Source organism: Mastigoproctus giganteus, chromosome 3, assembly GCF_048544385.1.
Source record: "Mastigoproctus giganteus isolate SK-2022 chromosome 3, ASM4854438v1, whole genome shotgun sequence".
Classification (NCBI taxonomy): Eukaryota; Metazoa; Arthropoda; class Arachnida; order Uropygi; family Thelyphonidae; genus Mastigoproctus; species Mastigoproctus giganteus.
The window spans coordinates 176,490,206-176,507,265 of NC_143577.1; the positions used below are offsets into that span (position 1 = coordinate 176,490,206).

Below are 17,060 nucleotides of genomic sequence, written 5' to 3' on the forward strand. Positions count from 1 at the left end.
TGCTTATTATTAACATCAATGGTCGTATAGAACAATCTGATCAACTTAATATTGCTACTTATAGTGTATTTTATTACAATCATAAGTATATTATAATGAAGATTCCAAGAACATTACTGTATTTCGCAGTGGTGTGGTTAATTCTGTATTTCTTCTTAACCACGGTTGTGTATACACGGCGCTAAATTTTTTCATCCTTTTAAGTTCCTCACCTTCTGGATATTGTTCAAATACCTCCAAAATAATTAAGTTTGCATTAATTACAATTTTGCATTCTTTTTTTCAGCAACTTCTCCTCTGCGCTACTCAGTCATTATTCCTGTGCGACACATCAGAGAAAACATCCCCCACATCTACCACATCACACGACAAGCCTCCCCCTCCAGAGAGCAAGCTGAATCCTCCGCCTTTTGTGTTTGTCCAGGGGTGGCAACTCTTGGCCTTGGCCATATCGCTCTTCATTCCCAAAAATCGCACTTTGTGGTACCTCAGGACGCATCTGCAAAGGAATGCGGATTCTAAGTAAGTAGATGAGCTCCGATTACGGAAGTAAACTTCCTTCCTCTTTACATTTTGACTATCTTAATCAAAAATAACTTATTTGGATTTCAAAATCCTGTGCGATGCTTTACTTCAATTCGAAAATAATAATTCGATCCTCGCTGTTTTTGTCATTTCAGGTCTGAGGCCGGAAAATACGCCATCTTTTGTCAGCGTGCTCTGGAGAGGGCACTCATCAGTGGGAATCGAGAGTGCAAGCCGTCCCGTATGGAGGTACTCAGCATCTTGCTCAAGAACCCCTACCATCACTCTCACCCTCACAGTATTCCTGTTCACTTTCTTAACGGAACCTACCAGGTATATCTTAAGAAACTACTATTTGATCATCCATCAAATATTTCTAAACCACACTGTTCATAATGGCATAATGGGTGATTCGTAATATGTGCAAGTGAACAAACTTAGTTTAAATTCACTTCACTAAATACCCTTAAACACGGTAACAGCAAGCCCCAAGATTTCAATTTTTTGGAAAAAAACTATTTGGTTTTTTAAATTGTGCTTTGAATGTTGCTTGACCATTTACCTTTAGATTACAAGGCTTATTAATTTTATCCCCTTTTTTAATAATAGTTGACAATTTTACTGAATATACTCATTTATAATTATCTTATTACCAATTAATTACTACTTGATTACCTAATAATATATAAAAGTAATTTTTTTTCACTTCACTGCACCCCTCCTAAATTAATGATAGTAATGGCAAATGATGCAAGAAAGCAAGCTTATATAGCATCAGCAAAAAAAAACAAGCAACACACTTCACTCATCCATAACTTCTCAAGAGTCTGCCCAGTTCTTCCTTGAATTTATTCAAACCACCCACTTCCACAACAACAGGTGGAAGCCTGTTCCAGAAACCTCCGCACATCTATCCTGCAACCAACCTTTCTCAACTGGAATTCATGTGCCCTCATATGTGTAGTCTCAGAAAGAGGAAGAAGGCCATCAACATTCAGCTTACTCAATCCATTCAAGGCCTTTACACCTCAATCAGATATCCCCGCAGGTGCCTAGTCTCCATACGCTGCAATTTGCAGACTGATGCCTTTCTTGGTAATAGCACCCTTTTTTTCCCTTCACCAATCTGGTTGCCCATGTCTGCACCCGTTCCACATGCACATCTTTCCTAAAGTGGAGCCTCATGACCTGTATACAATACTCAAGGTGCGACCTAATCATGGCATTATATAAAAGGATAATCACCTCCTTATCCCTACTAGCAAAGTTTCTGTATATCATTGTCTGCACTACTCAGAGAATTTCACATCTGACTGGACTATTACCACCAAGCCTTTTTCATTTTCCACTACCCTTAGTGTAGTACCACACAATTAATAAGTTACTCTGGGATTACTGCTAACCATATGGGTACATTGAATTTGTCAATTTTAAAGTTCATCTACCATTTTTCTGCCCATCGACCCAATTTTCCTAGATCTTGTTGCAGTAGCTCACCATGATTACTGTCATTAACCACCCTAATCTTTGTATCATCTGCAAACTTATACATTAAATTTGTAGATGATACAAAGATATACCTTCATCAATATCATTAATAAATGATATTGATGAAGGTATATCTTCATCAATATCATTTATTAATTGTTAACAAATTCATGCTGTGACCGCAGTATAATTGCATTCCTGTCCAGATGAGCCTGCATTACCTCTTTAAACAGCGACTCCATTATTTTCCCTGGAATAGATGTTAAACTAACAGGTCAGTAATTATTCATGTCACTCTTTGATCCCCCTTTAGGAGGGGTCCATTCGCGTATCTCCAGTCCACAGGGACCTTCCCTAAATCCAAGGATGCTCTCGTAATTTTGGCTAAAGGTTTGCATACCTCCTATGCTGCCTTCCTTAATATAATAGGATAGATATCATCCACTCTAGGTGCCTTTTTTTATGTTTGGCTTCAACAATTTCTCTTCGACTTTTCTTTCAGTTATCACAAAATCATTTAGCGCCCTGTTACAATTTCTGGCCTCCACTTCCTTAAATAATTCCTCATTGTGAATGCAATTATTCATTTTGTCAGCAACCTGAGCAGGATCATCAAGAGTTAACCCATTGACATCACGTGGCCCAATGTGATTTAGTCCATTCTTTCTACTGTCAATATAAACATTGAAGTTTTTACTGCTTTTCGTTGCATTGTTTGCCAGAGACTTCGAGGTTCAAGATAAAAATGATCATTAATAGAAAAATAATTAAGAAATATATTTGGTGTGCTTTAAAAAAAATTCTTGCCCCTTTAGTAAATATAAATTATTGAATTTTTTGTACTGTGATATTTTGTTAGAAAGTATACCAATAAACAACATTCCTAATGTCAGACAACGTGTATTTTGTAGGTTGTCGGCTTTGATGGGTCGACGACCGTAGAAGAGTTCATTCAGACCATTAACGAGGAGGCAGGAATCCGTGACTCGAGTCAGTCCGGATTTGCCCTGTTCAGCGATGATCCAATAGACAAAGGCATGGAACACTGTCTTCACAACACTGCTAAGGTGAGCAAGAGATATTAAGAAATAGATAAAAGCTAAATGAATAAAATTTATTTTTTATTTCTGTTGTTCTAAAGCGTTTGTTTTAAAGCCTAAACTTTATATTTCCAGCTCTGCGATGTGATATCAAAATGGGAACAAGCTTTGAGAGAAAAGCACTTGGGAAAGTTTGAAAGCACCCGAGTGGTAAAACTCACTTATAAAAATAGGTAAGTTGTCATAACAGATCCGCAAAAGGGTCATTGTATTATTATTCGAGTATCCTATCTGAAATAAGATTTAGTTTAATTTTAAAGACATTTATAAAGTTGAAAACTCGCAGTTTTTAACTTTTATTGAATTCTTCTGACACTTATGACGCATTTTCAAAAATTAAGGAGAGGATTCCACTTCTTTGGATTAAACTTACTCCTTTAGACAACGTAGTATTAATAGTCACCTTATCAATGCATTCAGAGGTTATTTCTCAAGTATTCCCCCCCCCAAGACATTTTCCAGTGGATATGCAATCTTGATGTTCCAAAAATCATTGATTTTCTCATAACGATACCAATTGGTCCTTAAAGGACCAACTTCATCTACTCAGAGTACCATTTTTAGCTAATTCTTAAATAATGTCTTTGATTCCTACTGTTTCTCAGTTTCACTTATCAACAGATGGAGTAATGTGTTTAATAATCAGAAACAAGCAAGTAATTGGGTAGCAGCAGCCATTATCAATCCACTGCTGGATGGAAGTCTCCTCAACAATTCATGTTGAGGGAAATGGACCATAATCTGCCACGCTGGTCCAGTGCTGATTGGAAGATCGACCTTATTTAGCAAAAAAATTACAGAGGTCTTTAATTGGGTAAGGATCTACAATTTATAATACTTTTTATAACCGAAGGGATTTTAAGAGCTTTACTTCAACTATGGTAGATCTGTTTATTCTGCTGTTAATTTTTATAATATAAGAACGGACCTCGCCATTCAAGATTCCAGAGCAAGAAAACTAAAAAAGGAGATTAGAAATTCTTAAGAAACATTTTAAGAGTCCTGGTAAATACTTAAAACGTAGTCCAGTAGCACACATGTTTGGGTTGACCATAGTTCAAGCCCACTTGACTGCAACTAAGGCTACTAATCAACAGCACACTGTATCTGTAATTGCATGTATTCTATAGGTACTATTTGTGATGTATCGTAAATTATATTCCTCAATATTATCTCTGATACTACGTCCATATAATAAAAATCAATATGCTATTTTAGGCCGAATTCAAATCTCCCTCTCTAGAATTCAAATCTCACTATTAACAATGGAAACCATTTATTACAATACACTTAAGATTTATATGTATATTCACATACCGAGTGCAGTATACTTTCTTCACACAGGTTGTGTTTTAGACAGTTGCTGAAGGCAGAAACGGACAAAGAGCGTCTTTTGACTGCTTATCAGATCAACGAAGACATAGTCCATGGAAGGTTTCCTCTTAGCAGGGAACTTGCTTTAGAATTAGCAGCATTGATGGGTCAGGTAAGTGTGTTGAATAACGATTTATTATGGATTCTTTAAAATAAAGGAAATACTGTAGGGAAGAAAGCACAAAACCCAAGAAAGGGCTTACAAACAGCCTAGCAGTTCCGAACTACAAAGCTTTTGCTTTATTTTAATGAGTTATATTATATGCGAACAGATAAACAAAGAAATAACTTTAAGATTTCTATTGGTCCGATAAATTTGGAATGGCTCTATAAATATCCAATAAGGGTTCAGTTGTTACATGCGGATGGACGGACGAACATGAAGACAATTAATGATAGAGAATGTTTTAGAATCTGTCGCTCATATTTTGATGGTTAAATTTATTAGATTATATCTTTGAATAACTCAATCAACTGTTGTTCCATTTACATGCGGAACCAGCAGTAGTGGTAACAATTAATCGCTATACTTCTCATTCAATACAATACATTGAGGAGTCCCTCGAGGTTCTTCTCTGGGACCGCTTTTGTTTAATCTTTATATAAATGATTTTTCATTAAGTTTGCTTAAGATTCAGGCGAATTATCTCCTATCCAGGAGGTAATTCTCCTGAATAGGAGATAATCAAATTAAAAAGATTCTAAAAGATGTAATCAACCGAAAGTGCTTTCGATATTATCTTATACACAGTTTATAAGAAGTATGAAAAGAAGTGTTTTATTAAAACTTAGCTTAAATACAAAGTTGTGATTTAAAAGTGTGTCTTCTACTTGTAGATCGAATACGGTGATTACAATGGAGACAAGGTTCGTGGTAGTGTGGGGATCACTACCCCCCAGCAGCACTTGCAGCAAGTCAGAGAGAAGTTCTATCCACAGAGGTATAAGGAAGGCCAGGATGAAAAGTAAGTGTTGTTCTTATAAGAGTAAAATAGAGTACGCTAGCTTTGAGGGCCCCCCCCATGAAATTTACGGTTTCTAAGATGCAATGCCTTGCGATTAATTAGTTAATATGCAAATATGCATACAGTCGTTTACAGAATTATGGTGGAAAAATGGTTATGAGCAGCTTATTTCACCTGTCTTTCAGACCGGAACAAGATTGAATGCATGGAAGAAACATCTTAATACATTCTTTAATTTGTTTTTCATACGGTGGAAAAGAAAAATAGTTTTATTCGAATATATCGATGCAAACGCTGCATTAACCTAAATAAAATATTCATAAGGCACGTGATCCCTAAAACTACAATCAAATCAAGTATTATAATGATGCAACGGTCCCTTATTGAATTGATATAATGAATCCACTTGGCGGTTATGCCAACCCACGTACAACGTTATAATATAACAACAGGTGAGTAGATCATGTACATTAGTAGATCATACTCAGATTCAAGAGTAAAACTGTTATTAAAGAGTCTCCACTGTTATTAGCATCATTAATTAATAGTATAGATTTCTAATATTAATTTATAGTCACAAATTCTTTTATGTATTTGAGACATTTATATTTATCGATGTTTTATTCTCCAGGTATGTGCTGGACAGCATTCGTGACAAGTGGGCGGGACTCAGGGGAAGGAGTGTGATGGACTGTGTTAGGATCTACTTGAACTGTGCTCGCAGGTGGTCGTTTTGTGGTGCCAAACTTTTTATTGCCAAGGTAAGAATCAGTAAGGAATGCGGTTATCATAATCAAAGAATTAACCTCATGTACCCATCCAACTTCGGGGAATTCCAGAGGGTGGGGAGGTGTTATATTTATAAAGATTCCATTAATTTTGATACCTACGCTGTTTTTTCATCACAGTGAATTGGTTTGTCTCGGGGGAGGATTGCATGGTTTTTCATCCCTCAAAGTTAGTAGTTTCCATCTGTTCAGATGATAAAATGTTATATTTTGCAGGATAATCCATCCACTGGTTTTTTTTTATAAACATCACATCATTAAATATTGAACCATGCTTTTGTTTGTTCAATATAATTTAAATTGTACCTAAGGTGTTTGTGGTGGCTGCATGAGCAACTTTCCGCTCAGGATTCAGTTCAATCTCTACTTCATTTTCAGTTCATCTGTTTGCATCTGTGTGTATGATTTCTACACTGTCCATAATTTCGTTTTCCAACAAATCGCCACCGATTTATCGTAGTTTGGGACTTACATTAGCGTTGTCAACATCGGACCAAAGTTTTCTCCAAGATTTAATAAAGTTGAACTTGGAATTTCATTCCATTCTAGTGTTGTATTGTAAACAGGTCTTTGACAACTTTAAAATATTATCTAAGTCCTATGTATTGGCTTTTCCTTCTAAAATCCAACTCAAAACCTTACGCCTACGTCGTCTCTTTAAACAATCTAGCACTTCTTGATTCATAGAATAAGGGATGTTATTCGATAGTAAAACACCTGACCTCTTTAGGTTCCTCACAATTGGGATATGAAGGAATGTTATCTAAAAAGAATGGCCTTTTCAGGAAAGTTTATCATCTTCAAGTATTGCTCCACATAAGGTAAATTCATAAAAACAATTCTTTGAATAATGTAGACTCCATTCTCTGCTGACCTTTTTGAGTGGGAGTAAACTGATAAAGTTGAACAGTTTACATTTTTTAAAAGTTCTAAGATTAAGTTGACTTACCAACAACAAAATGCAGCAATTGGTGAGTTCCAGTTACATTCTCTCTCTCTCTCTCTCTTTGATCTTTTTTGTATCCTGGTGCTACAGCCTCCGCTTTTTTTGCCATCGTTTTGTAGATAACATCTTATAATTTAGACCTATTTCATCCATATTGTAAAGTTGTTCTCCAATAATTTTTTCTATGTTGATAAATAATTTTAAATCTTCTGTAAAATTTTGATCAGCTGGGATGGTCTCTCCGGACTAATACTCAATAAATGAATGTCATTACATATTTTTAATGTCCAAGCTATGCGTCACTTGTTGTACAACTTTCTATATCATCCTTCATTTGATATAAGACCAAGGCCTTTTCTTTGATGCTACTTTTGAGTCTGATGATTGGAGTTCCTCTAATTTTGGTTTCTTTAAAGAGAGCGAGAACTTAACTACTCTTGTGAAACAAACAGTGAAAATCCTTCTAGATTTTTCATTATTTTTTAAAGTCTTTTACAGTTGTTTCACCTATACCTAAATCAAAATGGCGTGTGTTCTTTGGTCGATTTCCGGGATGAAAAACCTTGCTACCCTCGCCTGAGACCGACTTCATTCAGCAATGTTGTGAAAAAGCCCATAAAAATTCCTCAGGTGATCGACGGGACTCGAACTTAGGTCCTTTCCACCGAGTGTGGGGAGGACAGAGATTCTTTTTATGTAAAAAGCATGATTCTGATTCAAGAAAACTGAGTTCTTTTTAAATTTCAAATGGAGAATAAGTCTAATTTGCTATACAGTATATCTTTTCTAATATAAACTAATGATGTTTATTTTTCGGTTATTAATTACATTGCTGTTTCCAAATCGCAATCAAAGCGAAGTCCTCTTCAACCCCTCCTTCTGAATTATAGAAGAATGTAAAGAAAAGAAGCCCATTATCGGATACAATTTGTGAAATTGTACTGTAGTGCTAGAAATGATAGTTTAAGTTATTAGCAAATTTATATTGATAAAACAACACTCCAGACGTGTTCTTGAAGTTATAGCACTATTTTTAAAACTTTTATCAAAATAATAAATTACAACTGACCGAATATTTGATTTTTCGAAATTTTGAATCCTGATATGGACTAGTGTAAGTAATCTGAATATAACACATGCAACAAATTTTCAAAAGCTGCTGTTTATCTGCATTTCTTCTCGTTTCCTTGGGAATTTGTTGATACTGATTCCGAATATTAATGCTGCACAGAAAACAACATTAATCTTTTCTACAAATAAACAGAAAGCTGAAAAAATCACGAATTAAAAAGCTGAAACCATTGTCGGGTTAATCAACAAAAATTTTTCCTCTTTTGTGGTCAGAGTGATCATCCCATCTTCCTTGGTACCGCTTCTTCATTGACTATCTCTTAATCGAATCCTTCCTCATCGGCCAGGTTTGATGTAAAAAAAATCCAAGGTGGGAGTGCAAAAACTGGAGTTGATTGACAATCTGCATACCATTTTTGTAATTTTCAACCAATTTTTTCAACTAGTTCTTTGTAATGTTTACTCCTAATGTCATTAAGGAAACCATTCACAACAATACGAAAACTGCCAGATATTTCGCTTGCCATTAGTAATTTTTCATTCCAGTCTTGTGAAGCCAACAGCTACTCCAATTGTAGACCAATAAACATGCCACATTTCAGATTTGCATCAGACAGTTTTGGAAACAGATTGCATGTGCTTGACAGTATCGTCTTGAGAATCCAATATTTTATCCCAGCTTGATATGGAGTAGTGAAAGCAAGAATTTATTTCTTTGAACTAAAGGAACATTTAATACGTCGTGTGCGCCACGCTGCAACTCAGTTCTGGTAGACTATTCTCTTCTCCTGTAGATAACTGCTGATCTATTACCCTACTGTCCCAGAGGCAGAGAAAGCAAGGGAACATAATGAAACCACACAGAAGAACTTGCAAACCCAGAAGGAAACCCAGCTTCTTAAAGATCCCTCCACACACATCCCATTTATGCTGACCATACTTGACTTACATGTTTCACATTTCCGTAATCTTTTATGTGAACCGAATTCGCAACGGTGGCATATATTTTTCTGTGTGTGTGGGGGGAAGTGATGCAGCCAGAATCCAGTAGCTTCCACCATTGTAAAGGATATGTCAGGAACTCTGTACTGGATTTGGTTAGACCCAAGTCCATCAACAAAGGCATTCAATTCTTGCTAATTAGAGAAATTTGGCAATTAATTGAACCGGTCTCTGAAGTGAGTGTAATCTCAGTTATTCTGTTCGCCAGATTCATTGCCCAATTCTGAAGACTATTCTCTGGAAGGCTGATTTTGAATTGGCAGGTTTTCACTGTGAGATACCGAAGCAATACAGAATGTTATGTTTGGATACACTACATCTTTTCGATCTGCAGACATTTTAAAATGTTCGTTAATATGGTGGTTACAGCAAAGTATCAGTCATCATGATGGTTTGTGTGCATTCTCATTTTCGACGTATAACAAAAGTCATAACCATTCCTCTGATACTGACCTGCAACCCCCAAGGCAGATTGCGCTGGTCCCAAAGGAACTAGTAGTTGTTGGTGACTCTATTGTCAGGGAAATGGGGAACATCCTTTGTAAAAAGGATAGGTGGAACAGGACCAGGGTATGTCTGCCAGGGGCAAAGGTTGATGACGTTGTAGAGCAGATATCATCTTTTAGGGTCTCCTACTGTTAATGATATTAACAGTAGGAGACCGGCAGAATTACTTAACAAGTACAGGTCACTGTTGAAAAAAAGCCGTGAAATAGGGTTGAATTTGAAAGTGTCTGCAATTCTGCCCAGACACGATAGGAGGGAGTATATGATGAGAGCCTTGTCGATCAATTCGGCCCTGGAAAGATTGTGCAAGGCTCAAGGGGTAGAATTTTTTTCAGCCTGGACTGTACTTGTTAACAGGAGAGATTGCTTCTACAGGGATGGGATACACTTAAATAGAAAGGGTGCAAGAATATTTGCTGATGCTATCGAGGCAGTGTTAGGTGGGTCGGAAAACTGATAGCTTGGGGGGATACAAGGACTAATAGTTTAACAGTAGCCGTAGGCACAGGTGAAGGTGATTCTTGCACAACTTCTATTAGAATAAGTAGCGACCTGGAGCGAGGGGTGTTGGGGGTTTCAGGGACGGATGGCAGTCATCGTGCAACAGGTGGGTATATGGGATGTGTTAGAGTAATTAAGAATAAGAATAGATGCATGTATACTTGCATGTATACCAATGCTAGAAGTATAGTAAATAAATTTGATGAATTTGAAGTGTTGGTCAAGACATCAAAGGCGGATATTGTTGGGATATCACAGACGTGGTGTCACACAGATATAAGGAATGCCGAACTGGAATTTGGGGAGTACAACGTCTACAGAAAGGATAGACAGGATAGGAAGGGAGGAGGTGTTATGCTGTTAATAAAGAAAAACATAAAATCAAAAGAAGTGCATCCAGTTGATATAGATGAACAGTGCACTGTTGAGTCAGTTTGGTGTGACATAAGCACTGCGAAAGCAAAAATAAGTGTAGGAGTGTGTTATAGGCCTAATGACTTGAATGAGTACAATGAACAATTGTACAGAGAAATAGAGTGGGCTAGTAAATCGGAATGTCTTATAATGGGGGATTTTAACTTCCCGGATATTGACTGGAACTTGTGGGTTGGGCACTCACACACAGTCAGACTTTTGTGGATTTATTGGATGATTGTTTTCTGCAGCAGCATGTTCGAGAGGCAACCAGAGAAAGTAATACGCTTGATCTGGTTATCAGCAGTGATCATTCATGTATTAGGAATTTGCAGATAAAAGAACCACTAGGTGTCAGTGATCACAGTGTACTGACGTGGGATTTACTTAAAGATTTAATTACCATCAGGGGTAAAGGAAAGGGTTTTTGCTTCCGTAAAGGCGAGTACAGTGGTCTCCGACAGTTTTTAAATTCTGTACAGTGGGATCAACTGACGATGTTACCAACAGTAAATTCTAAGTGGGAAGCATTCAAGGAATTAATCGTGGAAGCTACTAAAAGGTTCATACCTATTAAGAAATATTGTTCAAGGTTTAGGCCTAAATGGTTGTCAAATGAACTAATGAGACTCGTAACAGAGAAGAAAAATGCATGGAATGCATATAAATTATCAAGCGACTCAGAAGCATATGGCAGATATAAGTTAATCTGTAATCAGGTCACAAGGGAGGTTCGGCAGGCGAAGGCAGATTACGAGAAATCCTTGGCAAAAGATGCTAAGAAAAACAGCAAGGATTTCTTTACTTATATAAACTCTAAAAGGAAGGGGATGAATCTGATTGGTCCACTTGACATCGATGGTTCCACTGTTGATGATCCTGCTCAGATAGCAAACAAACTGAATGAGTATTTTGCATCTACATTCACACGTGAGGAATTACTAAAGTTTGAAAATGGCAGACGTTTGTCAAATTTTAGAAGGGTGCTTAATGATTTTGTAATAACCGAGAGCAAAGTGGAAGAGAAATTGTTGAAGTTAAACGTAAGAAAAGCACCTGAGGTGGATGGGATCTATCCAGTTATATTAAAGGAGGCGGCAAAGCAACTAAGCAAACCCTTAGCCATAATTATGAGAGCATCCTTGGACTCAGGGGAGGTTCCCACGGACTGGAGATGTGCAAATGTATCCCCAATTCACAAAGGGGGATCGAAGGGTGACACGAGTAATTACAGACCAGTTAGTTTAACTTCTGTTCCGGGTAAAATAATGGAGTCGCTGGTTAAAGATGCATTCCAGGATCATCTAGACAAGACTGCAGCAATAATTCAGACACAGCATGGGTTTGTTAAGGGAAAGTCTTGTCTGACAAATTTGATAGGATATTATGATGTGGTTACAAAGGAACTGGATGCGAAAAATAATTTTGATATCATATATTTGGATTTCAGGAAAGCTTTTGACACTGTTGCGCATGGAAGACTATTGTACAAATTGGAGCAGAATGGTATTAAGGGTAAGTTGCTACAATGGATAAAAGGATGGTTAAGTGCTAGAAGACAGAGGGTGGTAATCAATGGGTGCTGCTCTTCTTGGACTAATGTTATTAGTGGAGTCCCACAGGGTTCGGTGTTAGGTCCACTGTTGTTTTGTATATTTATCAATGATATTGCTGAAGGTATATCAGGCTTAATGTCGAAGTTTGCAGATGATACAAAGGTTGGCAGGGTTGTTAATGACAGTAATGGCAGTGTGCTACTGCAAGAGGATCTAGATAATTTGGGCAGATGGGCTAAGAAGTGGCAACTGAAGTTTAACCTTGACAAATGCAAAGTACTACATATGGGTAGAAGTAACCCCAGAGAAACGTACCAACTGTGTAGTACTACACTTAAGGTGGTAGAAAATGAAAAAGACCTGGGAGTAATTGTGCAGGCAGATATGAAGTTTTCTGAACAGTGCAGACAGGCTGCTAGGGCGGGTCATGGGGTTTTGTCAATGATATATAGGAATTTTGCTAGCAGGGAAAAGGAGGTGATTATCCCTCTGTATAAGGCAATGGTCAGGCCACGGCTTGAGTACTGCGTACAGGTCTGGAGGCCTCATTTTAGGAAGGATGTAGATTTACTTGAGCGTGTACAGAGAAGGGCAACAAGATTGGTGAGGGGAATGAAGGGATCCTCTTACCAAGAGAGGCTTAAGTTCTGCAAATTGCAGTGGCTGGAGACTAGGCCCCTGCGCGGTGATCTGATTGAGGTGTATAAGGCCTTGAATGGGTTGAGCACTCTGAATTCTGATGTGATCCTTCCACTTGTTCAGATTACGAACCTAAGGGGGCATAAATTCAAATTAAGAAAGGACAGATGTAGAATAGATGTGCGGAAATTTGCCTTTAGCCAGCGGGTGGTTAATTGCTGGAACAAACTTCCATCTGTCGTTGTGGAAGTTGATAGGTTGAATAAATTTAAGGAGGAACTGGACAGGCATTTGGAGGGAATGGTGTGATTTTTTTTTTTTTTTTTTGGCTGATGCTGCATAAGCTCATACATTTGCTTTCTTGCATCACATGCCACTACTACTACTAACTACCACAGCAGAAATCAGTTGCCAACAACTGATTTCTGCTGATTTCTTCAGCAGAGAAATCAGCAGAAATTTCTCTGCTGATTTCTGCTGAGCATTCCAAATCAGCACTGGCATTCCAAAATAGACGAATTCCAAAATAGAATAACATAAACCTTTTTGTCCAAAATCACTTTGAAAAGATGGTGCAAGATTTTGTATATATATGTACAACTTCTAATAAATCTGCATTTTAGCTAAGGGTCGTAGTTTATTGGTGCTGGTTTCTTCTGTGACCAGACTGGGGAAGCCTAACGATTTACTGATCTCTGTAATCTCCTACAACGTACCTTTGCTTATACGGTGAAAAATAAAATGGGTGTTAAAGAAAATGACTGCCAACACATCTTTGAAGCTGAGTCTTATGTAAGAGATATTTAGTAAATACCTTTTAATAACAAAAGCAAAGTCGTATAATTTTCCAAAATGGTTTTGAGAACATTTCAAATGTCCTTTTCTATTTAAAGCAGAGAAGCTGCATTATGTTTTCCATGGTTTGTTTAATGAAAGGACCATTTCATTGTGGTATATACCGGTCTATTGCTTTCTTATTCCAGGAAGCTAAAAAATATTTTGTGTAACCGCCTTGCAATTGAAGAAATGCTTGCGCTGATTTGTCCCATTTTAGCTTTCATAGTCTATTTTCTCCAAGGAATACTTCACACGAACTAAGAAAGCCAGTAATCGATGAAAATTTATTCCCATTGTAAAGTACATAAAACAGCCTTCAGACTCTCGTTAACCAATTCATTGTGATCCATGCAAACTTCTTCAAAAAGACCATTCAGGAGCTCAAATCAGTATTCATATAAAAAAGTGGTAACAGTCAGATATTTTTCCTGAAGGCAGATATCTTTCAGTAAATTCGCTCTTTTAAATGAAAACCCAGGAACTCTGCATTGGACCCAAGTGACCAGTTCCTAACTCAATTAGCTAATCCTGGCTGTTTGGAGAAACGTATAGATTTTTTGAGCGTAGTTCGCTGAAAGCACAATCACCATTCTGTACAGAGGTATCTTTCCACCATTGTAGTCTCTTCTAAGGAAGGCGTATTGAAAATTGGTAAATCTTAAAGAATGTGTGGCACTGGGGAAATAGAGATTGCTATGTGGTGGGATACATAACATTCCTTCGATTTTTACCGGTGTTACAGTCCGTGCGGGTAGCATAGTAGTTGTAATCACCACCCTTTTAACAATCTAGCACCTCTTGATTCAGAGAATAGATATGAACCCTACTACAACAACAACTTCGCGTCAATGACGCGAAGTTGTTGTTGTTGTAGTAGGGTTTTCGTGTGTTCTGTGATCTGTTTTCTAGAAGAAAAACCGAGTTTCCGGGAGAAAAAACCATGCTACCATCGCCTGAGACCATCTATCTCAGCCACGTTGTGAAAAAGCCCATAAAAATTCCTTTTCCACTCGGTGTGGGGAGGACAGCGATTCTACCAACTGTGCTACCAAGAGGGCAATGACGCGAAGAATTTTTATAGACTTCTTTTTACTCCGCGGCGAGTTGATCGGTCTCAGCGTGGACAGCCCCTTGTTATACATTGAAATGTTCGCCATACAAAAAGAGCAGTCGTTATGGTGATTAATGGATTCCTTCCAAATTCGAGAAATCTCATAAAGGGAAAGATATATCGGCAGCCAAGAAGACGAATCTCGCTTCTAGTTTGGTAGCTGATTAGTAACCATAAAAGACTTGACTTGCCCATGTCTTGGTCACTCATAAGCATACAGAAATATGCTTCACAGGCCTTGTTGAACTTAGTACCACCTAAAATATTTTGCTTGACCTGCTTTGAAGTTGTCCAACCAGAGACAACAGAAGACATCTGAAAAGGACTTAACATCGATTGGTAACCATGGCAATTTATATGTATTCGAAATTATCTGTTTAGCATGAGCAGAGCGATCGTGAGAAGTGAATTTTTCGCTTTCTTCTATATACCGTGAGGTACAGCAAAACCAATGTAAAATTGTAATCAGCAGACCTAAATTTTGAAATAAACAGAAAAAGTTTAAAAAAGTTCAAATATTTTTACGCAAATAATTATTAATTTTATTAATAAAAGTTCGATTTGATTTACGGAATTTAACTGACAAAACTTCAAAAGGGAGAAAAAAGGTAATTATATTCAGCTGCGTTATTCCAGAATTGTTAGAGATTTAATATAAGTGGACAGGTAAGTACAATAAGATTTTGGAATGTTGGCAGTTTCGTTTTAAATGTAATACTGTGTTTCGAAAATATTCCAACTATGGGCATTCATTTATGTGTCTCTTCACTGGGCATAACCCAGATATGGGTTATGTCCTTCTAATCCGTTTGAATAGCATTAATTTTTCCGGGACAGTTGCCTTTTGGGAGGAGACTGGTTTTTATTTTTAGGTTTTCTACAATACGGCCCTGATCATAAAAGTTGGATTTTGAAAGGTCACGTGTAATCGCCAGAGCAACTAATGGGACGTCGATGTGGTCCGTGGTCGATCTGCTAGAAAAAAAACCCGAGTATCCAAAAGACTCTTGAAGAGGAAATGCGTTCTCTGGAATGATCAATCACGATATATGCTGTTTCAGTCTTATGGAAGAATCGGGTGTTCCCACAGCCGGGAAAATTCCTCAATGCGAATTGAGCGGGACTACCAATACGGAGTGGCTTTATTGGATTACGGTTTCGAAAATCAATCGGAGAAAGAGGTGGATCCTGAATCTCTTGTTCGGGTAAATCCTACGCCACCGTGGTCGCATGCATCTCTTCCACCGCCTTTACCATCCTCTTGTCTTGGGGCGAGTGACTGCAGGAGCTCTGGTTAATCTGGGCAAACGAGTGTATGCTGCGGTGGAACAGTGGCTTCACCTCCCGCACGACAAATTATTCCGCACTTTCATGATGACACCGCAGAAGGCGGGCTTGCTTTTCCATCTCTAAGATGGACCATCCATGTTTTGAAGAGCTGCCTACAAAAACTTAAAACTCATCATCACCCGTTATTCTATGACTGGCTGATACCAATATCTTCAAGAGGGAGATAACATCGGTGGAAAAATTACTTCAAGATGGACGAGATGTTGTTGATACCTTAGTAAAGGCTAAAATCCAATGGAAAAGACTGTTACACGAGTCCTATGATGGACAGCGCTTGAAGGAATCACGTAAGGTGAAGTCTCACAAAAGCTGGATTGGTGATGACACTAATTTATTGTCGGGACATGAGTTTATCGAGCTAGTTAAATCCAGAGTGAATTCTTTGCAGACTCTTGCGAAGACCTTGCAAAGTCCCAGTGATAATAGAAGCTGCAGGGCTGGGTGTAATGCAATTGAAATATTGGTTTGTGTTGTCCAACGTTGTCATCGCTCCCACGGTGCTCAGATTACGCGGTATGACGAGGTAGTTAACATTTGAGCTAATAGACTCCAACAGAAATATTGGTGCGTCGTAATAGAGCCCCACTATAGAAACCCGATGGTCTGTGTTAAAGTCCGAGTGGTGGTTTTGATTGCGAAATTCGTGACCTTGACGTTTCCCATAGATTCAAAAGAAGATGCTATGACTCAAACATCAACCTGAAGAACGAGAAGAATTTGAATACGCAACAGTAACGATTTCAGATAAAGGCATCTGGAGTAAAGCCTTAGCTTTCCTAATCCAGATAATAGGCTATACAACTTCATATTTCAAGATTTTGGTCATCCGTGCTTTACAAGGAACTGGGTTGTGTTGGAGGTTCCATCACAAATGACGTCCATGATT

The 17,060-nt window shown here is 37.8% G+C and overlaps 1 protein-coding gene across 2 annotated transcripts in view; it reads left to right on the top strand.

The window, feature by feature from the left end:
• Positions 1 to 17,060, top strand: part of LOC150088430 (pleckstrin homology domain-containing family H member 1-like) — a 227,776-nt gene that overhangs the window by 165,143 nt on the left and 45,573 nt on the right. For both annotated transcript variants that reach the window (XM_090369506.1, XM_090369507.1), the window contains 7 exons: positions 287 to 522; positions 681 to 858; positions 2,925 to 3,080; positions 3,189 to 3,286; positions 4,458 to 4,599; positions 5,325 to 5,452; positions 6,084 to 6,213. In XM_090369506.1, coding sequence (XP_090225632.1) covers positions 287 to 522; positions 681 to 858; positions 2,925 to 3,080; positions 3,189 to 3,286; positions 4,458 to 4,599; positions 5,325 to 5,452; positions 6,084 to 6,213 — 1,068 coding nt within the window. The remainder of the gene's footprint in view (positions 1 to 286; positions 523 to 680; positions 859 to 2,924; positions 3,081 to 3,188; positions 3,287 to 4,457; positions 4,600 to 5,324; positions 5,453 to 6,083; positions 6,214 to 17,060) is intronic.